The 20467-nt window shown below is 53.2% G+C and overlaps 2 protein-coding genes and 4 pseudogenes across 3 annotated transcripts; 1 reads left to right on the top strand and 5 right to left on the bottom strand.

Moving 5' to 3' along the window:
* Positions 1 to 293: 293 nt before the first annotated feature.
* Positions 294 to 5348, top strand: LOC115898322 (annotated as a pseudogene).
* Positions 3152 to 6618, bottom strand: LOC115898331. The gene has a single exon (XM_030933013.1). It carries the CDS (start codon positions 6111 to 6113, stop codon positions 5574 to 5576), a length of 540 nt encoding a protein of 179 aa, XP_030788873.1. The 5' UTR covers positions 6114 to 6618; the 3' UTR covers positions 3152 to 5573.
* Positions 6619 to 11636: 5018 nt separating this feature from the next.
* On the bottom strand, positions 11637 to 14037 carry LOC115898321 (annotated as a pseudogene).
* A 98-nt stretch (positions 14038 to 14135) lies between these two features.
* LOC104675899 lies at positions 14136 to 14910 on the bottom strand (annotated as a pseudogene).
* A 361-nt stretch (positions 14911 to 15271) lies between these two features.
* Positions 15272 to 16641, bottom strand: LOC115898320 (proline-rich protein HaeIII subfamily 1-like). The gene is made up of 3 exons (XM_030932928.1): positions 16612 to 16641; positions 15651 to 16105; positions 15272 to 15513 (listed from the first exon to the last, which is right to left on the bottom strand). The coding sequence occupies exons 1-3, from the start codon at positions 16639 to 16641 to the stop codon at positions 15303 to 15305; spliced, it is 696 nt and encodes a 231-aa protein (XP_030788788.1). The 3' UTR covers positions 15272 to 15302.
* Positions 16642 to 17478: 837 nt separating this feature from the next.
* Positions 17479 to 19837, bottom strand: LOC115898332 (annotated as a pseudogene). The gene is made up of 2 exons (XR_004058043.1): positions 18899 to 19837; positions 17479 to 18806 (listed from the first exon to the last, which is right to left on the bottom strand). The product of XR_004058043.1 is annotated as a putative uncharacterized protein FLJ46235 (transcript).
* Positions 19838 to 20467: the final 630 nt, after the last annotated feature.

The raw sequence follows: 20467 nt of genomic DNA, 5'->3' as shown, positions 1-20467 counted from the left end.
GTTACCTAAGCTACATTCAGGTGAGGAGAACATTTCTTGGAAAATGTCCTCAGTCCCTGCAATTCTTACTTATTAGCCCAGCCTCCTCCCCTCTCCCCATCCCAGTCCCCTCCAGCTCTCCATTCATTTCCTCATTTCTACCATTTGTCTCTCTAGCAGGGTAGGGAGGGGCTTGGGTTGCCCTGGAGGGGCTGGCCTGTGCTGGGTGAAGTTCACACCTGGGTGTGCCCTCAGGAAAGGAGCCCCTGGGGACAGGGTGACCATAGGAAAGGCTCAGGGCTCCCCAGTGCGCCATGCTGTCCTTTGTCTCATCTCTGATTCTGTGCTTACTGTGCCCAAGTATGGAATTGCAGGGTAGCAGCATGGGGACTTCCAGGTGGGCCCCTCCCAGAGGTGGAGGTTTGAGCCAATGAAGAATTCAGTCTCCTGACAGAGGTCTCCCTCCAAAAGGTCGTGTCTGCAGGACAGCTGCAGCAATTCCACATCCGTATCACTCACTTTCTAGTTTTTTTTTTTTTTTTTTTGCTTTGTTTGGTTTTTGAGACAGGGTCTCGCTTTGTAGCCCAGGCTGGAGTGCAGTGGCGTGGTGCGATCTCAGCTCACTGCAACCTTTGCATCCCGGGCTCAGTTGATCTTCCCACCTCAGTTTCCCAAATAGTTGGGACCACAGATTCTCACCACCACACCCGGCTAATTTTTCTATTTTTAGTAGAGACGGAGTTTCTCCATGTTGCCCAGGCTAGACACTTTCTTTCTTTTTCCTTTCTTTTCTTTCTGTTTTTTGTTTGTTTGTTTGTTTGACAGAGTCTTTCTCTGAGATGGAGTCTAGCTCTGTCCCCCAGGCTGGAGTGAAGCGGCAGGATCTTGGCACACTGCAACCTCTGTCTCCCAGGTTCAAGTGTTGTGCCCCAGTCCTTTAATTCCCCAAAGAAGACCACCAGAATCCGAGGTCAAAGCCAAATGGCAAGGATCTTTAATACAAGTTCGAACCTGGACTCCCGACCAAAAACTGTTCGAGAGCCCCCGGCTGGGTCTGAGACAGCGTTATATAGTCAGCAGTAAACAGGCACAGAGTCACAGGGGATTTTTATGCAATACAGGTTTGGGATTGGCTGATATTTGAACAAGGCGATTTGGCCGTTTATGATTGGTTCCCGCCTTCTGGGAGTTTCAGTTACTCTTTCAAACACTCATGACCTTTATCAGGGGACTCTCCAGGTGGTGTTTTTCCAAAGTTGAGATATATGGAGGAATGTGTTTGTGCTGGGCTCAGGAAGTTGAGATATATGGAGGAATGTGCTTGTGCTGGGCCCAGGGCTGAGGAATGTGTGAATGTGTGTGTGTTTGATCTCTTTCACAAGCGATTCTCCTGCCTCAGCCTCCTGAGTAGCTGTGACTACAGGCGCATGCCAGCATGCCCAGCTAATTTTTGTGTTTTTAGTAGAGACGAGGGTCTCACCATATTGGTCAGGCTGGTCTCAAACTCCTGACCTCAGGTGATCCACTTGCCTCGGCCTCCCAAAGTGCTGGGATTACAGGCATGAACCACCATGCCCGGCCCTGGCTGGACACTTTCTAGTTTTGCGATCTGTCCTCTCCTCTCAGCTTCACTGCAACCATGCGTGGCGGGTGGGCCAGAATGACCCTTCCCCTCTTACATTTGGAGAAGTTGATGATGGAATCATTCATGCCCAGGCTCCCTGTTCGAGGGCCCATGCTGCCCACTAGTGGCTGTGTGCGCACCTGCCTTTAGGGAGTCCAGGGCAGCCGGGACAACCAGCTCTGTCTGCAGAGAGCAGTGGCCAGCCTTCCCAGGACTCTGGGCGGGGACCGTCCCCCTCAGGCACTGCATGCCTTCACCAGCTCCTCTTCCTGTCTCTCAGCATCTGGTTTAGATGCATAGATACATACATTATCATATATGTATATTTTAATTGTGCTAAAATACATGTAAAATTCACCATCACAACCATTTCTAACTGTACAGTTCCTTGGTGTTGGGCAATCATCACCACCATACATCTCCAGAACTTTTTTTTTTTAAATAACAGAGTCTTACTCTGTCACCCCGGCTGGAGTGCAGTGGTGTGATCTTGGCTCACAGCAATCTCTGCCTCCAGGGTTCAAGTGATTCTCCCACCTCAGTCCCTTACTAGCGATGAAGCAATCAATGATGATTCTCCCTCAAAGGGAAGAAGAATCTTCCAGGTGTCGCTTCAAGGAGGCAGCAGTTATAAGACAGGCTGGGCTGCAGAGCCCAAGTGGGAGGTTGCAGTGAGCCAAGACCATGCCATTGCACTCCTGCCTGGGCGACAGAGCAAGACTACAGCTCAAAAAAAAGGAGAGAGAAAAGAAAGCCAACGAGACATCATTAGGCAATCCACTGTCATGTGAGTTTGAGAAGGAAAGTAGAGAAAGGAGAAATAAGTTTATTTAAAGAAAGAATGGCTGAAACTGCCTAAATTGAGGGAAAGATTTAGACATCCAAATCCATGAAGCTTAAAGATTCCTAAGGGGTTCAAACCAAATATACATAATCACAATATAATCAAATAATCAAAAGTCAAATATTTTTTTAAAATGTTGAAGAGGCAAGAGAAAAGTGGCATGACACAGACAAGAGACTCTTCATTAAATTATCAGCAGATTTCTCAGAAGAAACTTTGCAGGTCAGGAGAGAATTGAAGAATATATTCAAAGTGCTGAAAGAAAAAACTGCCAGCAACTAATACTATGTCTGACAAAGCTATCCTTCAGAAAGAAAGAAGAAATAACATGTTCCCTAGACAAACAAAGCTGAGGGAATTCAGGACCACTAGGTCTACCTTGAAAGAAATGCTTAATGGAGTTTTTCAAGTAAAAATGATAGAAAGCAGCTGGGTGCCCGGGCTCATGCCTGTAATCACAGCATTTTGGGAGGTCGAGGAGGGTGGATCGCCTGATGTCAGGAGGTCAAGACCAGCCAGGCCAACATGTGAAAACCCACCTCTTCTAAAAATACAAAAAATTAGCCAGGTGTGGTGGCAGGTGCCTATAATCCCAACTAGCGGGGGGCTGAGGCAGGAGAATCAATTAAACCACTAGGCGGGGGTTGCAGTGAGCCGAGATCACACCACTGCACTCCAGCCTAGGTGACAGAGCAACACTCTGTCTCAAAAAGAAAAAAAAAGAATGCCAGTTAATCACATGAAAGCATAAGAAAATATACAATATTCAGCGGCAAAGGTGCATAGACTTGGGAGGCTTAGGCCAGAGAATCGCTTGAATCCAGGAAGTGGAGGATTCAGTGAGCTGAGATTGCACCACTGCACTCCAGCCGGCCAAACTGCATCTCAAAAAAAAAAAAAAAAAAAAAAAAAAAAAAACTTAAGGCCTGGGCTCCTGCTCCCCTCCCACCCTCCCTTCTGTAGGTCCAAGCTGTCTTGGTTGAGGAGGGGGCTGAGGAGGTGTGAGAGCCTGCCAGGAACCCACTGCCAGGACCAAGTACTCGGCACACAGGCCCCTGATGCCTGCGTCTAGCAAGGCCTCCAGTGGCATCAGCATCTTCAGGTGGAGGAACATGGAACCTTGCTCTGTGGCCGTGTTCCCCTGGCACTCTGTCCCTTTCCTGACCCCTCCCTGTAGCCGCGTGAGGCCCAGCAACCTGCCAGTCACTCAGTGGCCTCCAACCAGACAAAAGAACCTGCCAAGTCAGCAGCTGTTGCTCATGAGCGGCCACCAGGTGGGACAGGGAGTGCTCACCCTGGGCGGCCTCCTGGAGCCACCTGCCCTGAAAGCCCAGGGCTTGGACCCCCACACACTTTGGGGGTGGTTGAACCTGGTAAGAGCTCACCTCCCACCATGGAGGAGGAGTCCTGGGCCCCTCAGGGGAGCCCCTGCTGGACAGTGACACAGAGAATGACCATGAAGATGCTTTCCTCTCTGTCATGTCTCCTGACACCCAGTTGCCTCTAGCACCCAGAATATGTCAGACCCAGTCCCTCAGTGGTCTGCCTGGACTCATCTGAGAAGGATGAATGCAGCCCCAACAAATGGGACAAAGACCACATCCGGCGGCCCGTAAGTGGCGGTCATGATCTTCAGCAAGCAGCACCAAGTCCTGGCGGGGCCCACCAGCATGACCCCAACCAGGACAACCGGACCATCAGCCAGATCCTGGGTGAGTGGTGGAACACCCTGGGGCCCAATGAGAAGCAGAAGTACCATGACCTGACCTCCCAGGTGAAGGTGGCCCACTTGCAACAAGGACTGAAAGAAGTCCAGCCCGGAGGCCAAGCCCACAAGCCAGGGGCTGGCAGGAGGGCACAAGGGCTCATGGAAGCAGAGCATGTCAGAGACAGGCACTGCCAATGCCCCTGGGATGTCCTCTGAGCTCCTGTCAGTTGCAGCCCAGACACTCCAGAGCTGGGATACCAAGGAGCAGCTTCTGTGGGGCAGAACAGTTGCACACAGTCAGGGAATCTGGCTCAGCCTGGCCTGAGCCTTCTGCCACAGTGGAGTACACAGCCTGGACAGCAAGGAAGTGGACCGTCAGGCACTACAGGAACTGACACAGGTGGTGTCTGGGGCTGCATCATATCTGGCCCAAAGCCTTCTGCCCAGTATGGAGCTCCAGGCCACTTTGCAGTCCCTGGTGAAGGAGGTGACCAGTGGGCAGCCCTGCTGCTGCCCACTTGAGCTGTTTATTCCCAGCATGTGGCCAGTGAGGACATAGCGAGTGACCAAGAGCACATGGTCATCCATGAAGAGGAAGGGGTGATGATGTCATTGCTGATGATGGCTTCAGCACCACTGACACTGATCTCAAGTTCAAGGAGTGGGTGACCGACTGAGAGTGGGGGCAGATCTGGGAAGGAGCCAGAGGGCAACAAGGACTTTGATGGGAAGGCATTTGCACCTGTCATCCCTTCCTCCTTTATCCCCTGCCGCCCCTTGCTGGATCCTGAGCCCCCAGGGCCCCCCTGATCCATCTGCAGTTTTTGGCAAAGGCTATGGTCCTGCCCTGTCCTGCTCCTCCACATACTCGGATGCTTCCTCCTCAACCTTGGCATTCACCTCCTTCTAACTGGGCCCAGGAGCCTTCAAGGCCCAGGAGTCTGGTCAGGGCAGCAGAGCAGGCCCCCCTAAGGCTCCTACCCGCTGGGGCTGGGGGCCCAGCAACACCTTCCGAGGCCACCTGATTCCTCCCAACGGATCCTGCCACCTTCTGGCACAAGAGACCTGAAAGTGTGGGCGACCTGGAGCCAGGCGGCCCCTCAGTCATAGTGGCCCCTCCCGACAGTAAGGCTTTCCTAGGCAGCAGCTGGGCTGAGCCACCCGGGGTGCTGGGCCTGCAGAGGAGAAACTGACTGGGCTTTGGCGGGCGGGGCAGAGGGAACCCTACGGACCTGGATCCCGCACCCGAGGACCTCACCACTCCCAAATGCAAGATGAGAAGATGCTCCAGCTGCAGCCTGGAGCCCAACACTCCCAAGTGCGCCATGTGAGAGGGGGACAGCTTCCCCTCTGCCTGTACAGGCAGACAAGCCGAGGACGGGCTCAGGGAACCGAAGTCCGAGAAGGCGCTGTCCTCCTCAGTGCGCGAGTCCTGGAACAGTGTCGGCCCTGGTCATGCAGCTCTTCCAGGCCCACGGCTTCTTCCAGTTCCCCCAGACACAGCCGCCCTCCAGGCCTGCTATGCACACATCTTCCCCTCCAAGGTTTGTTCTGCCCCTGCCCGGACTCCCAGCCCCGCGAGGGTCCTGACCACACCTCACCTGGCTGGGGCTCTGGCGCTGCCCCGGCTGCCCCGCCACTGCCTCGCCACTGCCTCTAGGAGTCCGGAGAGGCTGGTAGTCGGAGCAGGGGCAGCAGTGGTGCCATTTCGGGGGTGGTCCAATGAGAGGAGCCTCAGCCCCGCGGGCTGCTCGGTGGCAGTGACAACTGCATGACATTCTGGGCACCTCACGGATCTTCAACTGCAGGTGAAACCGATGCTGGTGGTGGGTGCAGGGCCGCTGGGAGACACTGCCTGGGTCCCAGAGGCTGGGCTGGGGCAGGTGCCACCTGAAGCTGCTGGGGCAGCGTGGGCAGGATGTTCTGCACACAAACCTTGGAGGAGAAGATGTGTACATAGCTAGTCCACCGCTGTTGCCCCTGCTCTGACTCCCAGGCCTGCCTGACCCCTGACCCTGCTCATGCTGTGGTGCAACCCTGGCTGCTCTGCCACTGCCTCTGCCCCAGAATCAGGGCCTCGGACAGCCTGGCTGGAAGGGGACTCCCCAGTCCTGACCCCCACCCCCGGGTCCCTCCATAACTACCACAGGCAGGTGGGGGACCCCGGAGAAGATCCCAAGACTCACAGTACCCCCTGAGGACACGGACAGTATGTGGGGGTAGCAATGGAGGGCAGGATGGTTATCTTCTCCTGGGTAAAGTCATTTCATCCTTTCAGTTTGGGGCAGAATAAGGCCTGCTCCTTTTTTTTTTTTTTTTGAAACGGAGTCTCGCTCTGTCCCCCAGACTGGAGTGCAGTGGCGCGATCTCGGCTCACTGCAAGCTCCGCCTCCCAGATTCACGCCATTCTCCTGCCTCAGCCTCCCGAGTAGCTGGGATTACAGGTGCACGCTACCATGCCCGGCTAATTTTTGTATTTTTAGTAGAGGCGGTATTTCACCATCTTGGCCAGGGTGGTCTCGATCTCCTGACCTCGTGATCCTCCCGCCTCCACCTCCCAAAGTGCTGGGATTACAGGTGTGAGCCACCGCACCCGGCCAAGGCCTGCTCCTCTTATATATATACCCCCTACCCCTGCAGCTGTGAGAGGGGGAGAGCTGGGGGACCTGCAGCAGCAGTTTCCCTCCTCCCAGCCCCTGTACATAACTTGGAGTGTGTGACCTTCAGAGCTTTCCACTTAATGCAAAATAGCTCCTGCCAGGGCTGCAGGATGGACTATGGTGCGGGCCTTGGGCCACAGGGAAGCACCTGTGGAATAGGGGGAGTTCATACACCCCTTTTTTTCCCCAGATGGGGCCGGACTCAGGTTAGTTTGGGGGCTGGGACTCCTGCACTTTGCTACAGGCACCGGGAGGGTTTCCTCCCCATCCCCTCTGCCCTCCCAACTTGAGTTGTACTTTTTAAGAAGGTGATTCCCCCTGCCTTTGCCCCCGTCCCCAGAACAGAACATGTTGATCATGTGAGATATTTTTTACTGTGCCGAGAAGCTGCAATGACCGACATTAAAGCTGTTTAACACCAAATAATAATAATGTAAAACTTGACCTCATGCTGGTTTGGCATGATCTGTTGGGGCCTGGTGCGGAAACTCACTCTGAAATAATTACCTCCCAGAATTTTTATATAATGGTGGCTGCAATTCCAAAATTCCATACTTTTGGAATTTATACACAAAAGATAAAAAAATTAGAGGCCAGGCCCGGTGGCTCACGCCTGTAATCCCAGCACTTTGGGAGGCCAAGGCTGGCAGATCACCTGAGGTCAGGAGTACGAGATCAGCCTGGCCAAGATGGTGAAACCCCGTCTCTACTAAAAATACAAAAATTAGCTGGGCGTGGTAACATGCACCTGTAATCCCAGCTACTCAGGAGGCTGAGGCAGGAGAATCGCTTGAACCCGGGAGGCAGAGGTTGCAGTGAGCCCGAGATGGCACCACTGCACTCCAGCCTGGGTGACAGAGCAAGACTCTGTCTCAAAAAAAAAAAAAAAAAAAAAAAGTTATCCAAATATAAATGCATTAAACAGGAACTCTCAAACATGCACCAGTTCCAAAAACACAGCAGCTGTGGGTGAAAATAGAAACTGCAGATTAAAAAGAATCATGATACTTTATCTTTTTTCATAATTTTAATGAATGTTGAATAAAAAGATACCACTTTCACATAGGCATTTATCTGAAGTTTATTTATTTTTATTTCATTATTTTAGTTTAGTTTAGTTTAGTTTAGTTTAGTTTAGTTTAGTTTTTTGAGATGGAGTCTCCCTCTGTCGCCCAGACTAGAGTGCAGTGGCCGGATCTCAGCTCACTGCAAGCTCCACCTCACGGGTTCACACCATTCTCCTGCCTCAGCCTCCCGAGTAGCTGGGACTACAGGTGCCCGCCCCCTTGCAGGGCTAGTTTTTTGTATTTTTTAGTAGACACGGGGTTTCACCGTGTTAGCCAGGATGGTCTCGCTCTCCTGACCTCGTGATCCGCCCATCTTGGCCTCCCAAAGTGCTGGGATTACAGGCTTGAGCCACCGCGCCCGGCCTTATCTGAAGTTTAGAAATTCTCCCACCTTACTTTAGTTTCTTCAGCTTCTGTTGTATCAAGCAAAATGAAAGTTATAGATATTTAAACTGAAACACATATAAAATACGTAGCTATTTTTTTTTTCAGACAGTGTTGATCAGTTGCCAGGCTGGAATGCAGTGGTGCGATCTTGGCTCACTGCAACCTACGCCTCCAAGGTTCAAGCGATTCTCCTGCCTCACCCTCCCAAGTAGCCGGCATTACAGGCACCTGCCACCATGCCCAGCTAATTTTTGTATTCTGAGTAGAGACAGGGTTTCACCGTGTTGGCCAGGATTGTCTTGATCTCCTGACCTCGCGAACTGCCCACTTCAGCCTCCGAAAATGCTGGGATTACAGGCGTGAGCCACCACACCAGGCAAAGTTATTTTTAATGCATTAATATATCAATTTACCTAATTATCTATTTGCACAAAAAGAGGTATGGATTATCCCCCCCCCCCTTTTTTTTTTCCAAGACAGTCTCTGTTGCCCAGGCTGAAGTAGAATGGTGTAATCTTGGTTCACTGCAACCTCTGCCTCCGAGGCTCAAGCAATTCTCGTGCCTCAGCCAGGCGTGAGCTATTAGGCCTAGCAATATCACATAATGTTAAGAGTTATTTTTTGGTGGTTGAAAATTTCATGATTTATTGTTTCTTTGTACTTTTTTCTCTCTCTTCTCTCTCTCTCTCACTCCGTCTGACAGGGTCTCACTCTATTACCCAGGCTGCAGTCTCAAACTCCTGGGTTCTAGTGATCCACCTGCCTCAGCCTCCCCAGTAGCTGGGACTACAGGTACATATTACCATAACTGGTTTTTAATTTTTTATAGAGAGGGGATCTTGCTATGTTCCTCATGCTGTCCTCACACTCCTGGCTTCGAGTAATCCTTCTACCCTGCCTTTCCAAAGAGCTGGGATTACAGGTGTGAGCTATAGCACTGGCCTGCTTTGTACTTTTCTATAGGACTTCGACTTTATATAATAATTACAAATAATTTTTACGAAAGTAGTAGTCATCCTAAACTTTTTAAAGTTAAGCAGTGATTAAGAATGAGCTACAGAAAGTAGTATTAATTCAGCACCTATTATATACTAGATATTCTGCATACAGCAAATCACCTAGTCCACATATCAAGGCAGGAATTACAATCTTTATTTTTCAGGAGACAAAACTGTGGATTACAAGCCTTTGTTCATTCTAGAGTTACACAGATGCTGCCAAAACAAGTGCCCTCCTCCCGGCAGCCTGTCCCCTGCTGATTTTATCAAATTCAATCCCCCACTTCCATCCCCACTTCTGTGCACAAGAATGTTCACACACACACACACACACACACACACACACACACACACACACACACACACTTCTGCTATATTCCATCTGACTAGGCCAGGAGCTTGTCATGACAAACCAAATGAAATACCTATTTCCTGACCAAAGCTGTTATTCTGTATCTCTGTGGTTTGAGAAATAGTTTGATTTCACTCTAACAAGGATCACAATGAGGTCTTAAAAGAGGTAACTAGGGCCGGGCGCGGTGGCTCAAGCCTGTAATCCCAGCACTTTGGGAGGCCGAGACGGGCGGATCACGAGGTCAGGAGATCGAGACCATCCTGGCTAACACGGTGAAACCCCGTCTCTACTAAAAAATACAAAAAACTAGCTGGGCGAGGTGGCGGGCACCTGTAGTCCCAGCTACTCAGGAGGCTGAGGCAGGAGAATGGTGTAAACCCGGGAGGCAGAGCTTGCAGTGAACTGAGATCTGGCCACTGCACTCCAGCCTGGGCCACAGAGCGAGACTCCATCTCAAAAAAAAAAAAAAAAAAAGAGGTAACTAGGTAAAACCATCCTAGTCTATGTGAAAGTGTGTGACGTTCAGATATATCCAGCCCTTTGAGATGCTCTGCTGGAAGGTGGTTGAAGTGCAAAGTGCTGACTTACGGTCATCTTGGTCCATGGTCATTAATAATGATAGTTTGTACTTCTTTTGTGTTTGTGCTAAGAGTGGTTTCAAAACCTGGAAGAAGCTTATCAATTTCTAGGTATTCAAATATCTCTTTCACAATGTGTGTGTGTGTGCGCACTATGAAAATACATACACACATATATTCACATATGAATATACACACACATATTTATATATTTACATTATACTAATAAAATACTAAAAAAATTTTGAGATGCAGTCTCACTCTGTTGCCCAGGCTGGAGCGCAGTGGCATGATCTCAGCTCACTGGCACCTAGTTCTCCCAGGTTCAAGCAATTCTCCTGCCTCATCCTCCAGAGTAGTTGGGATTATAGGTGCCTGCCGCCACACCTGGCTAATTTTTGTATTTTTAGTAGAGACGGTGTTTCACCATCTTAGCCAGGCTGGTCTTGAACTCCTGACCTCGTAATCCATCCACCTTGTCCTCCTAAAGTGCTGGGATTTACAGGCGTGAGTTACTGTGCTGGCATAAAGTAAATTCTTAATGATCCATGAAAAGAGAATGGTAGGCCAGATGTGGTGGCTCTCACCTGTAATCCCAGCACTGCAAGAGGCTGAAGCAGGAGGACTGCTTGAGCCCAGGAGTTTGAAACCAGCCTGGGAAACATGGTGAGACCCCCCTCTCTAAAAGAAATATAAAAATTACCTGGGTATGGTGGCTCACACCTAGGGTCCCAGCTACTCAGCAGGCTAAGGTGGGAGGATCACTTAAGCCAAGAAAAGAAGAGGTTGTGGTGAGCCGGGATCACACCACCACACACACTCCATCCTGAATGACAAAGTGGTACCTTGTCTCAAAAAGAGGGAAAAAATTGGTATCCATGAAAAATTTAAAATATCTATATATACATAAATCTATACAGAAATAGTATATTAATCAAAAAGTAAATTCTTAATAGTTCATGACAAACAAATAGCAGGCCAGGCATGGTGGCTCATGCTTATAATCTCAGCACTTTGGGAGGCTCAGGCAAAAGGACTGCTTGTGTCCAAAAGTCTGGGAACAGCCTGAGCAACACAGTGAGAACCAACCTCTCAGAAAAAATCAGAAATTAGCCAGGCATGGCGGCACGTGCCTGTAGTATCAGCTACTCAAGATGTGGAGTTGGGAGAATCACTTCAGGCCAAAAAGCTAAGGCTGCAGTGAGCCATGATCACATGACTACACTCCAGCCTGGGTGACAGAGCAAGACCCTAACAAAACAAAAAAGATAACTGTAAAAAATATAAATATAGAAGACATGAAGTGAGAAGTTACCATGTCCAGAGCAAAGAAAAAGGGCTGAAGCAGAGGCTCATTCCCATTCCCACCCAAAGAAAACAAGAAAAATGATGAGTCACTAAATAAAACAAAAATTAGTATGAAACCACGCAGGCAGAATTTATTATAAATTTGTCACAAATCCACTGTCAAGGCTAAAAGGAGAGGCAGGTGTTTTGCTAAGGTACTCTGCTGTAAAGTTACCAACAATTAAGAGTCCAGGGAAGCTTTAGGCTCCTTAATGTTGTTGACCATCAAAGACTAAAAAGATGGATCCAGAAGAGGTGACTGCGAGGCAAGAGCAAAGCCAGAAAAGGCCATGATGAGGCAGAAGATGGGCTCAAGTTGTCACTATGAGGCCGAAGATGGGCCACAAGAGACCATCGTGAGACAGGAGCTGGTATGACAGGGACGACAGTGAGACAGGAGCTGGGACATGGGAGGCAGGCATAAGGAAAAAGATGGGCCAGGTGAGGACAGTGAGAGGCAGCAGCTGGGCCTAGAGATGCCAGTGTGAGGCAGGAGCTGGGTCTGTTGAGGCTGCCTGGAGAAACCATTGTTGGGCCAAAGCTGGGCCTGTTCAGGCTGCCACAAGGAAGGCAGTGATACTGGAGGGCTGGACTTGAGAAAGTTTTGGGTCTACAAAGGCCGCCAGGAGCTGGACAGGAGCTGAATCCAAAGAGGTTGTTGTGAGGCAAAATCTCAACATGCAGATGCACCCAGGAGGAAGAGCTGGGCCAGAGGAGGACACCAGGAGGCAGCAACTGGGGAAGGAAAGGCACACTTGAGGCAGTTCAGGGCCTAGATAGGCAGCCAAAAGGAAAAAACTGGGCCTGGAAAGGCAGTTGAGAGAACTGAGGTGGGCCTAAAGAGGCCATTCAAAGAAAGGAGTTGAACCTGTCAAAGCTGCTGAAAGGCACGAGTTTTGGACAGGGAAGGTAACAGAGAGGCAAGAGCTGGGCGCAGACAGTCCACTGTGAGGCAGAAGTTGGGGGTGTAAAACCTTCGTAAGGAAAAATCTGGGCCTGGAGACACCGACTTGAGGTCAACTTCTGGTTCTGAAGAGAATGACAAATATCAAAAGTGGGGCCTGGGAAGACTGCGGAGATGCATGAGGTGGCATGGGTCTAAAAAGGCCACTCAAAGGGAGGAACTGGGCTGGGAAAGACTGATGGACACAGCTTTTCACCTGGAGAGGCTGATGGGGGGCAGGAGAAGGGCTGGAAGAGGCCGACTTCAGGATGTCTTGGGCTAAAAAGACGAACAGGAGACAAAAGCTGGACAGGAAGAGGCCGACAGAAGAACGTTCTGCGCCTGAAGAGGCTGTCGCGAGGCTGGAGCTGGGGCCGGAGAGGCCAACATGAGGATGACGCGGACATGCCGAGGCCATTGGCAGGCCTACGCTGGGCCCAGAGAAGCCAACCGGAGGAAGTTCGGGGCCCAGAGACGCCATCGGAGGGCAGGAGCTGAGCCCGGGGAGGCCACTGTGAAGCCTGAGCTGGGACTGGAAAGCTTGGCTTGAGGACATTTGGGGCCCACAAAGGCTGCCAGGAGCCGGGCAGGAGCTGAGTCCAAAGAGGTGGTCGTGAGGCAGGAGTTGGGCCTGTAGACGCAGCCGGGAGGAGGAGCTGGGCCTGGAGGGGACGCCGGGAGGCTGCAACTGAGTCTGGAGAGGCCAGCCTGAGGAAGTTCTGGGCCCGGAAAGGCTGCTAGAAGGGAACGACTGGGCCTGGAAAGGCCATTGTGAGGAACGAGCTGGGCCTAAAGGGGCCACTGGGAGGCAGGAGCTGGGCCTGTCGAAGCTGCCAAATGGCAGGAGGAGCTGCGCACGGGGGAGGCTGCAGGGAGGCAAGAGCCGGCCGTGGAGAGTCCACTGTGAGGCAGAGGCTGGGCCTGTAAAGGCCTTTTGGGAGGCAGGAGGCTGGGCCTGGAGAGGCCGACTGGAGATCAGGTCCGGGGCCTGAAGAGGCCACCAAAAGTCAAAAGCAGGGCCAGGGAAGGCCGCCGAGAGGCATGAGCTGGGCTGGGACTAAAGAGGCTATTGGGAGGCAGGAGGAGCTGGGCCAGAAGAGGCTGACTCGAGGAAGTTTTGCACCTGGAGAGGCTGCCGAGAGGCAAGAGCTGGGCCCGGGGAGGCAGGCAGGAGGACGATTGGGGCCCACAGGGGCCACCCAGAGGCAGGAGCTGGCCCCAGAGGGGCCGCCTGGAGGACAGTGTGGGCCGCTGGGAGGAAGAGCTGGGCCTGGAGAGACCGACTGGAGCAAGTTCTGGGCCTGGAGAGGATGCAAAGCAGCAAACGCTAGGCCTGGAAAGGCCGCCCTGAGGCACGGGCTTGGCCTACAGAGGCCACTGGGAGGCAGGAGCTGGACCCACGGAGGCTGCCGAGATGCAGGAGCGTGGCCGGAGGAGGCCACAGTGAGGCAAGAGGTGGACCTGGAGGGGCCACTGTGAGGCAGAGGCTGGGGCGCTAGAGGCCACCCACAGGCGGGAGATGGGCCTGCGGGGCCCACCAGAGGCATGAGCTTGGCCTCAACAGACCACCATGAGGGAGGACCTCGGCCCAGAGAGGCCTGTGTGAGGCCGGAGCTCACACCTGGGCAGGCTGCGAGAAGCACGAGTTAGGACTAAGCAGGCCACCGTGAGGGTCCTCAGAAGCTGGGCCTGCTGAGGCTGCTGGCAGGCAGGCAAGAAGGAACATGGCCCCAGGAAGCCGCCGTGAGGCCACAGCTGGGCCTGGAGAGTCCCTTGGGAGGCAGGAGCAGGGCCTGCAGAGGTTGTTCTGGAGCCAGAGCTGGGTATGTGCAGGCTACCAGGAGGCAGGTGGTGGGCCAAAAGAGCTTGACTGGAGAAAGTCTGGGGCCTAAAAAGGCTGGCAGGAGCTGGGCAGGAGCTGAGCCAAAAGAGGTTGTTGGTTGTGACGCAGGACTTGGGCCTGAAGATGTGGCCAGGAGAAGCAAGAGCTGAGCCTGGCGAGGCTGCCATGAGGGAGGCAGAGGCTGGGCCCGTAGAAGCTGACGGGAGGCAGAAGCCAGCCACGGAGGAGCCCACTTGAGGACCTTCTGCGCCTGGAGAGGTCAACGTGAGGGCAGAGCTGGGCCCGGGGAGGCTGACGTGAGGACGATGTGGGCCTGCCAAGGCCGCCGGCAGGCCCACGCTGGGCCCAGAGAAGCCAACTGGAGGAAGTTCTGGGCCCAGAGATGCCGCTGGAGGGCAGGAGCTGAGCCCGGGGAGGCCACCGTGAGGACTGAGCTGGGACTGGAGAGCTTGGCTTCAGGACGTTTGGGGACCACAAAGGCCACCAGGAGCTGGGCAGGAGTTGAATCCAAAGAGGTGATTGTGCGGCAGGAACTGGACCTGTACATGCAGCCGGGAGGAGGAGCAGCTGGGCTTGGAGGGGACGACAGGAGGCTGCAACTGGGTATGGGGAGGCCGGCCTGAGAAAGTTCTGGGCCCGGAGAGACGGCCAGAAGGGAACAACTGGGCCTGGAAAGGCCGTTGTGAGGAAAAAGCTGGGCTTAAAGGGGCCATTGTGAGGCAGGAGCTGGGCCTCTCGAAGCTGCCGAAAGGCCTAGACGGGGCCTGGAAAGGCCCTTCCCCGTGAGGAAGAGGCCACTGGGAGGCAGAAGCGGGGCTGTCGGAGCTGCAGAAAGGCAGGAGGAGCGCTGGCCTGGGGAGGCCGCAGTGAGGCGAGCGCTGGGCGTGGAGAGTCCGCTGTGAGGCAGAGGCTGGGACCGTGCAGGCCTTCGGGAGGCAGGAGGCTGGGCATGGAGAGGCCGACTGGAGGTCAAGTCCTGGGCCCGAGGAGGCCGCCAGAAGTCAGAAGCGGGGCCTGGGAAGGCCGCCCAGAGGCGTGAGCGGGGCTGGGTCTGAAGAGGCCAGTGGCAGGCAGGAGGAGCTGGACCTGGAGAGGCTGACCTGAGAAAGTCTGGCAGCTGGAGAGGCCGCCGAGAGACAGGAGCTGGCCCAGCGGAGGCCGACTGGAGGATGAGTTGGGCCTGGAGGGCCTGGCTTCAGGACGTTTGGGGCCTATAAAGACCGCTGAGCAGGAGTTGGGCCGGAGCCGAGTCCAAAGAGGTTGCTGCAAGGCAGGAGCTGGGCCGGCGGCCGTAGCCGGGAGCAAGAGGAGCTGGGCCTGGACAGGAGGCCGGGTGGCCGCAACTGGGCCTGGAGAGGCCGGCCTGAGGAAGATCTGGGCCTGGAGAGGCACCAGAAGCCCAAGACAGGACCTGGAAAGGCCCTTCCCCGTGACGAATGAGCTGGGCCTAAAGAGGCCACTGGGAGGCAGAAGCGGGGCTGTCGGAGCTGCGGAAAGGCAGGAGGAGCGCTGGCTTGGGGAGGCCGCAGTGAGGCGAGCGCTGGGCGTGGAGAGTCCGCTGTGAGGCAGAGGCTGGGCCCGAGTGGGCCTTTGGGAGGTAGATGGGCCTGGGGCCGCTGCGTGGAGCAGGAGGAGCTTGGCCTGGTCAGGAGGCCAGGAGGCTGCAACTGGGCCTGGAGAGGCCGGCCTGAGGAAGTTCTGGGCCTGGGGAACCCACCAAGAGGCAAAGACGTGGCCTGGAAAGGCCGTTCCCCGTGACCAATTAGCTGGGCCTAAAGACGCCACAGGGAGGCAGGAGCGGGGCCTGTTGCAGCTGCCGAAAGGCAGGAGGAGCTCTGGACTGGGATGCCGAAAAAGCTTCATTGGAGAAAGTTTCTGGCCTACAGAGGCTGGAACTGGGTGTGCAGGACCTGAGCGAAAAGAAGTTGTTTTTTGTGAGGCAAGAGTTGGGCGTGTATATGCAGCCATGAGGAAGACCTTGGTCTGGGGAGGTTGCCATGAGACAGACTGGGTCTACAGAGGCCTTCAGGAGTCAGTTGCTAGACCTGGACGGGTCAAGTTCAAGATTGGGCCTGCAGAGGCCCCCATGTGGCCTGAGTTTGGCCTAGTGAGCTTGGGTTGAGTAAGTTTTCGGCGTATACAGGCCATCAGAAGCTGGGCAGGTGGTACGTCCATAGAGGTTGTCGTCTGGCTGGAGTTGGGTCTATAAACAGTCAGGAGGAAGACCCGGGCCAGGAGAGAACACCATGAGGCAGCAAATGGGTCTTATGCGTCTGACATGAGGACGTTCTGGGCCTGGAAAATCCATTACGTAGAATGAGCTGGTCGTAAAGAGGCCACTGGGAGGCAGGAGTTGGGCCTGGAGAGGCTGACTTGAGGCAGTTGTACACCTGGAGAGTCTGCTTAGAGTCAAGAGCCGGGCCTAAAGAGGCTGACGTGAGGTCGATTTTAGCCTGCAGAAGCCACCAGAAGGCAGGAGTTGGCCCTGGAGAGGCCGAATTGAGGACAGTTTAGCTGCTGGGAGGAAGAGCTGGGCCTGGAGAGACCGACTGGAGTAATTTGAGGGCATGGAGTGGATGCACAAAAGCAAATGCTCGGGCTGGAAAGCCTGCTGTGGGGCATTGGCTTGACCTACACAGCACTGGAAGGCAGGACCTAGGCCTGCAGAGGCTGACTTCAGGACGATTTGGGCCTGCAGAGGCCTTTGGGAGGAAGATCTTGGCCTGGACAGGCTGAATGGAGGGAGTTTTGGGCCTGGAGTATGCATCAAAAAGCAAAAGTTAAACTAGGAAAGGCCACCGGGAGACATGAGCTTGGCCTACAGAGGCCATTGTGAGGCAGGAGCTTCACCTGAGGAGGCCACAGTAAGACATGATCTGGGTCTGGAGAGTCCACTGTGAGGCAGAGGCTGGTCTATAGAGTCCAACAGTAGACAGAAGGTGGGCCTAAAAAGGCTGATTTGAGGAAGTTTTGGGCTTCAAGAGTCAGTCAGAAGGCAGGCACTGGGCCTGGATAGGGCCTGACAGTCATGAGTTGGGCCTAAACAGGCCAGTGTGAGGGAGGAACTGTGCCTGTTGAGGCTGCTGGCAGTCAGTCAGAAACTTGGCCTGGGGCAGCTGCCACGAGGCAAGAGCTGGGCCTGGAGAGGCTGCCAAGATGCAGGAGCTGAGCCTGGAGAGGCTGCCAAGATGCAGGAACTGGGCCTGGAGAGGCCAGTATGAGGCAAGAGACCAGCGTGTAGAGGCCGACTTGAGGAAGATTTTGGCCTGGAGAGACGGTCGGGGGCAGGAGCTGGGCCTTTCGAGCCTGCTGGGAGGCAGGCAGGAACTTGGCCAAGGACGAACTCCGTTAGGCAAGAGCTGAGCCTGGAGAGGCCATGGTCACGCACGAGCTGGACCTATTTAAGCTGCTGGGAGGCAGGTTGTGCTGGAGAACGAGATGTGAGAAAGCTTTGGACCTATAAAGGCTGCCAGGAGCTGGGCAAGAGCTGAGCTGAAAGAGGTTGTTGTGAGGTAGGAGGTGGGTCTGGAGATGCAGCCGGGAGGAAGAGGTGGGCCTGGAGAGGCCCATTGAGGAAGTTCTGGGCCTGGACATGCTGCCAAAAGGCAAAAGCTGAGCCAGAATGGCCACTGTGAGGCATGAGCTTGCTCTAGAGAGGTCATTGAGAGGCAGGAGCTGGGCCTGCAGAGGCTGCTGAAAGGCAGGAGCTTGGCCTAGGTGGCCAGGAAAGTCTTCTGTGAGGCAGAGGTTGAGCTTATAGAGGCTGACGGGAGGTAGGAGTTCGGCCTGGGATGGTGGACCTGAGAAAGTTCTTGGTCTAGAGAACTGCCAGGATGCAGGAGCTGGGCCTGGAGAGGCCTGGAGAGGCCTGGAGAGGCCACCAGGGCATGAGCCGTGCCTAAAGAGGCCAATGTTGCGCAGGAGCTGTGACTGGAGAGGCTGACTTGAGGACGTTTCGGGCACGGACAGCCTGTCGGGGAGCAGGACCTGGGCCTGGACAGGCCACAGTGAAGCATGAGCTGGGCGTAATGAGGTTAGTGTGAGGCAGGATCTGGGCCCATCAAGATGGCCGGGAGGCAGGTAGGAGCTTGTTTGGGGAACATGTCCATGAGGCAAAAGCTGGGCCTGGAGAGGCCATTGTCACGTAGGCGCTGGGCCTGTCCAGGCCACTGGGAGGCAGAGGGTGGGCCTGGAAAGTTTGACTTGAGGCACTTTTGGGTCTTCAAAGGCCACTAGAAGCTGGGCAGGAGCTGAGCCAAAAGAGGTTGTTCTGAGGCAGGAGCTGGGCCTAAAGAGGCCGTTGTAACGATGGAGCTGGGCCTGTGGATGCTGTTGTGAGGCAGCAGCCTCATCCACGGAAACTGCTGTGACGTAGGGTATGGGCCTAAATAGACCATTGTGAGTCATGAGCTTGGTCTGTAAAGGCCAACTGGAGAAAGTTCTGGGCCTGGAGAGGCTGCCGGGAGGCAAGACCTGGGCCAAAAGATTCAAGCATGTTACATTTATTAGGTACTTTATTTCCATTATTAAATTGTGATATATAGTAAAGTAATTATAGAACTCACCATAATGTAGAATCAGTGGGCATGTTAAGCTTGTTTTCCTGCGACTAGATGGTCCCATCTGAGCATGACGGGAGAAAGTGCAGATCATTAGGCATTAGATTCTCATAGGGACAGCGCAACCTAGATCCCTCACATGCATGGTTCACAACAGGGTGCATGCTCCTATGAGAATCTAATGCTGCTGCTGACCTGAGAGAAAGTGGAGCTCAGGCGGGAATGTGAGCAAAGGGGAGTGGCTGTAAATACAGATGAAGCTTCCCTCACTCGACACCGCTCACCTCCTGTTGTGTGGCTCCTTACAGCTCCATGGCTCAGGGGTTGGGGACCCCTGCTCAAGTGCATCCAAAAGGACCCTTCCAACACCAGTCTTCATAGCAGTCCAGTGCAGCAACCACTTAGCTCCCAAGGCATGTGCCTCAGTTGGCATTTCATCACAATCAACAGTAAGTGGTAGCTTGAGTCACTGTGAGGTCACTTACCGGAAATCACCAGCATCCCATTTCCCATTGGCAGGGAGCTCAGCACTGTCCCTTGGAAAACCAAACCTATGCCCAAATCCCATCTGTGTGGGTTCATCTCCTGGGACCCTTCCGAGCATATTAGAGTCCAATCAGGAGACATAAACCACTCAAAAGTTTAAAGTGGTAAAATTTAATCCAGAGAATTATTCATTGTAACAGGGGAAAAACATAATGAGAGATTGGCTAGCACAAAGTAAAGAGAACCCTAGAGAAAACAGGACTAGCCCAGGCCAGGCATGGTGGCTCATACCTGAAATTCCAGCAATTTGAGAAGCTAATGCAGGAGGATTGCTTAAGGCCAGGAGCTAGAGACCGGTCTGGACAACACAGTAAGACCCTGTCTCTTTCCAGAAAAAGAAAAAACTTAGCTGGGAGTGGTGGTGCACACTTGTAGTCCCAGCTACTCAGGAAGCTGAAGTTTGAGCCTGGGAGATCAAGGCTGCAGTGAGTCATGATTATGCCACTACAGTCAAGCCTGGGTGACAGAGCAAGACCCTGTCTCAAAGAACAAAACAACAACCACCACCATTTACAGACAGAAAAGAAACAGAGCTAATAAGCTAAGGAAAGATGTCGAAATGTAACAAGTAAAGTAATATGAGGTCTTTTACCTATTTAAAATAATCAAACAAAAAATGACTTATTAAATTATAATACCCTGTGCTGGCAAAGATGCAGTGAAATGGGCACTTTCTTATACTATGAGGGGTGTTTAAATTGTATATAAGCCTTCCAGGGTAAAGTCTGACAATTTTTTAAAATAATAGAGACAGGGTCTCACCATACTGTCATACTGCCTCCTCCAACTCTTGGCATCAAGCAATCCTCTTGTCTTAGCCTCCCAAAGTGCTGAGATTATAGCTGGGAGGCACCCAAAACCTTGTCAATTTACATCAAGGGTAATGAGAATGTCCATTCACCATGACTCACAGCAATCTTACTTCTGGAAATACCTTGGGGTGACAATTCAATGTAAACAAAAGGTCATCTGTACAAACACAGTGAAAATCTGGGAGTAACTGAAGACAGACTGGTTAACGGAAATAAG

Source organism: Rhinopithecus roxellana, chromosome 6, assembly GCF_007565055.1.
Source record: "Rhinopithecus roxellana isolate Shanxi Qingling chromosome 6, ASM756505v1, whole genome shotgun sequence".
NCBI classification, from domain to species: Eukaryota; Metazoa; Chordata; class Mammalia; order Primates; family Cercopithecidae; genus Rhinopithecus; species Rhinopithecus roxellana.
The sequence above is the reverse complement of the archived record's forward strand: the minus strand, read 5'-3'. Positions and strand labels throughout refer to the sequence as shown.

Excerpts from the sequence above, each read along its gene's own strand:
- LOC115898331 (XM_030933013.1), bottom strand. The coding sequence starts at position 6,113 with ATGTACACATCTTCTCCTCCAAGGTTTGTGTGCAGAACATCCTGCCCA.
- LOC115898320 (XM_030932928.1), bottom strand. The coding sequence starts at position 16,641 with ATGGATTTTCCAGGCCCAGAACGTCCTCAT. Across the intron at positions 16,106-16,611 it reads CAGGCCCAGAACGTCCTCAT|GCCCAGCTAATTGGTCACGG; the intron begins GTCAGACGCATA and ends TGGCGTCTTTAG. Across the intron at positions 15,514-15,650 it reads CCACCCGGCCTCCTGTCCAG|GCCCAACTCATCCTCCAGTC; the intron begins GCCCAGCTCCTC and ends CAGGCCCTCCAG.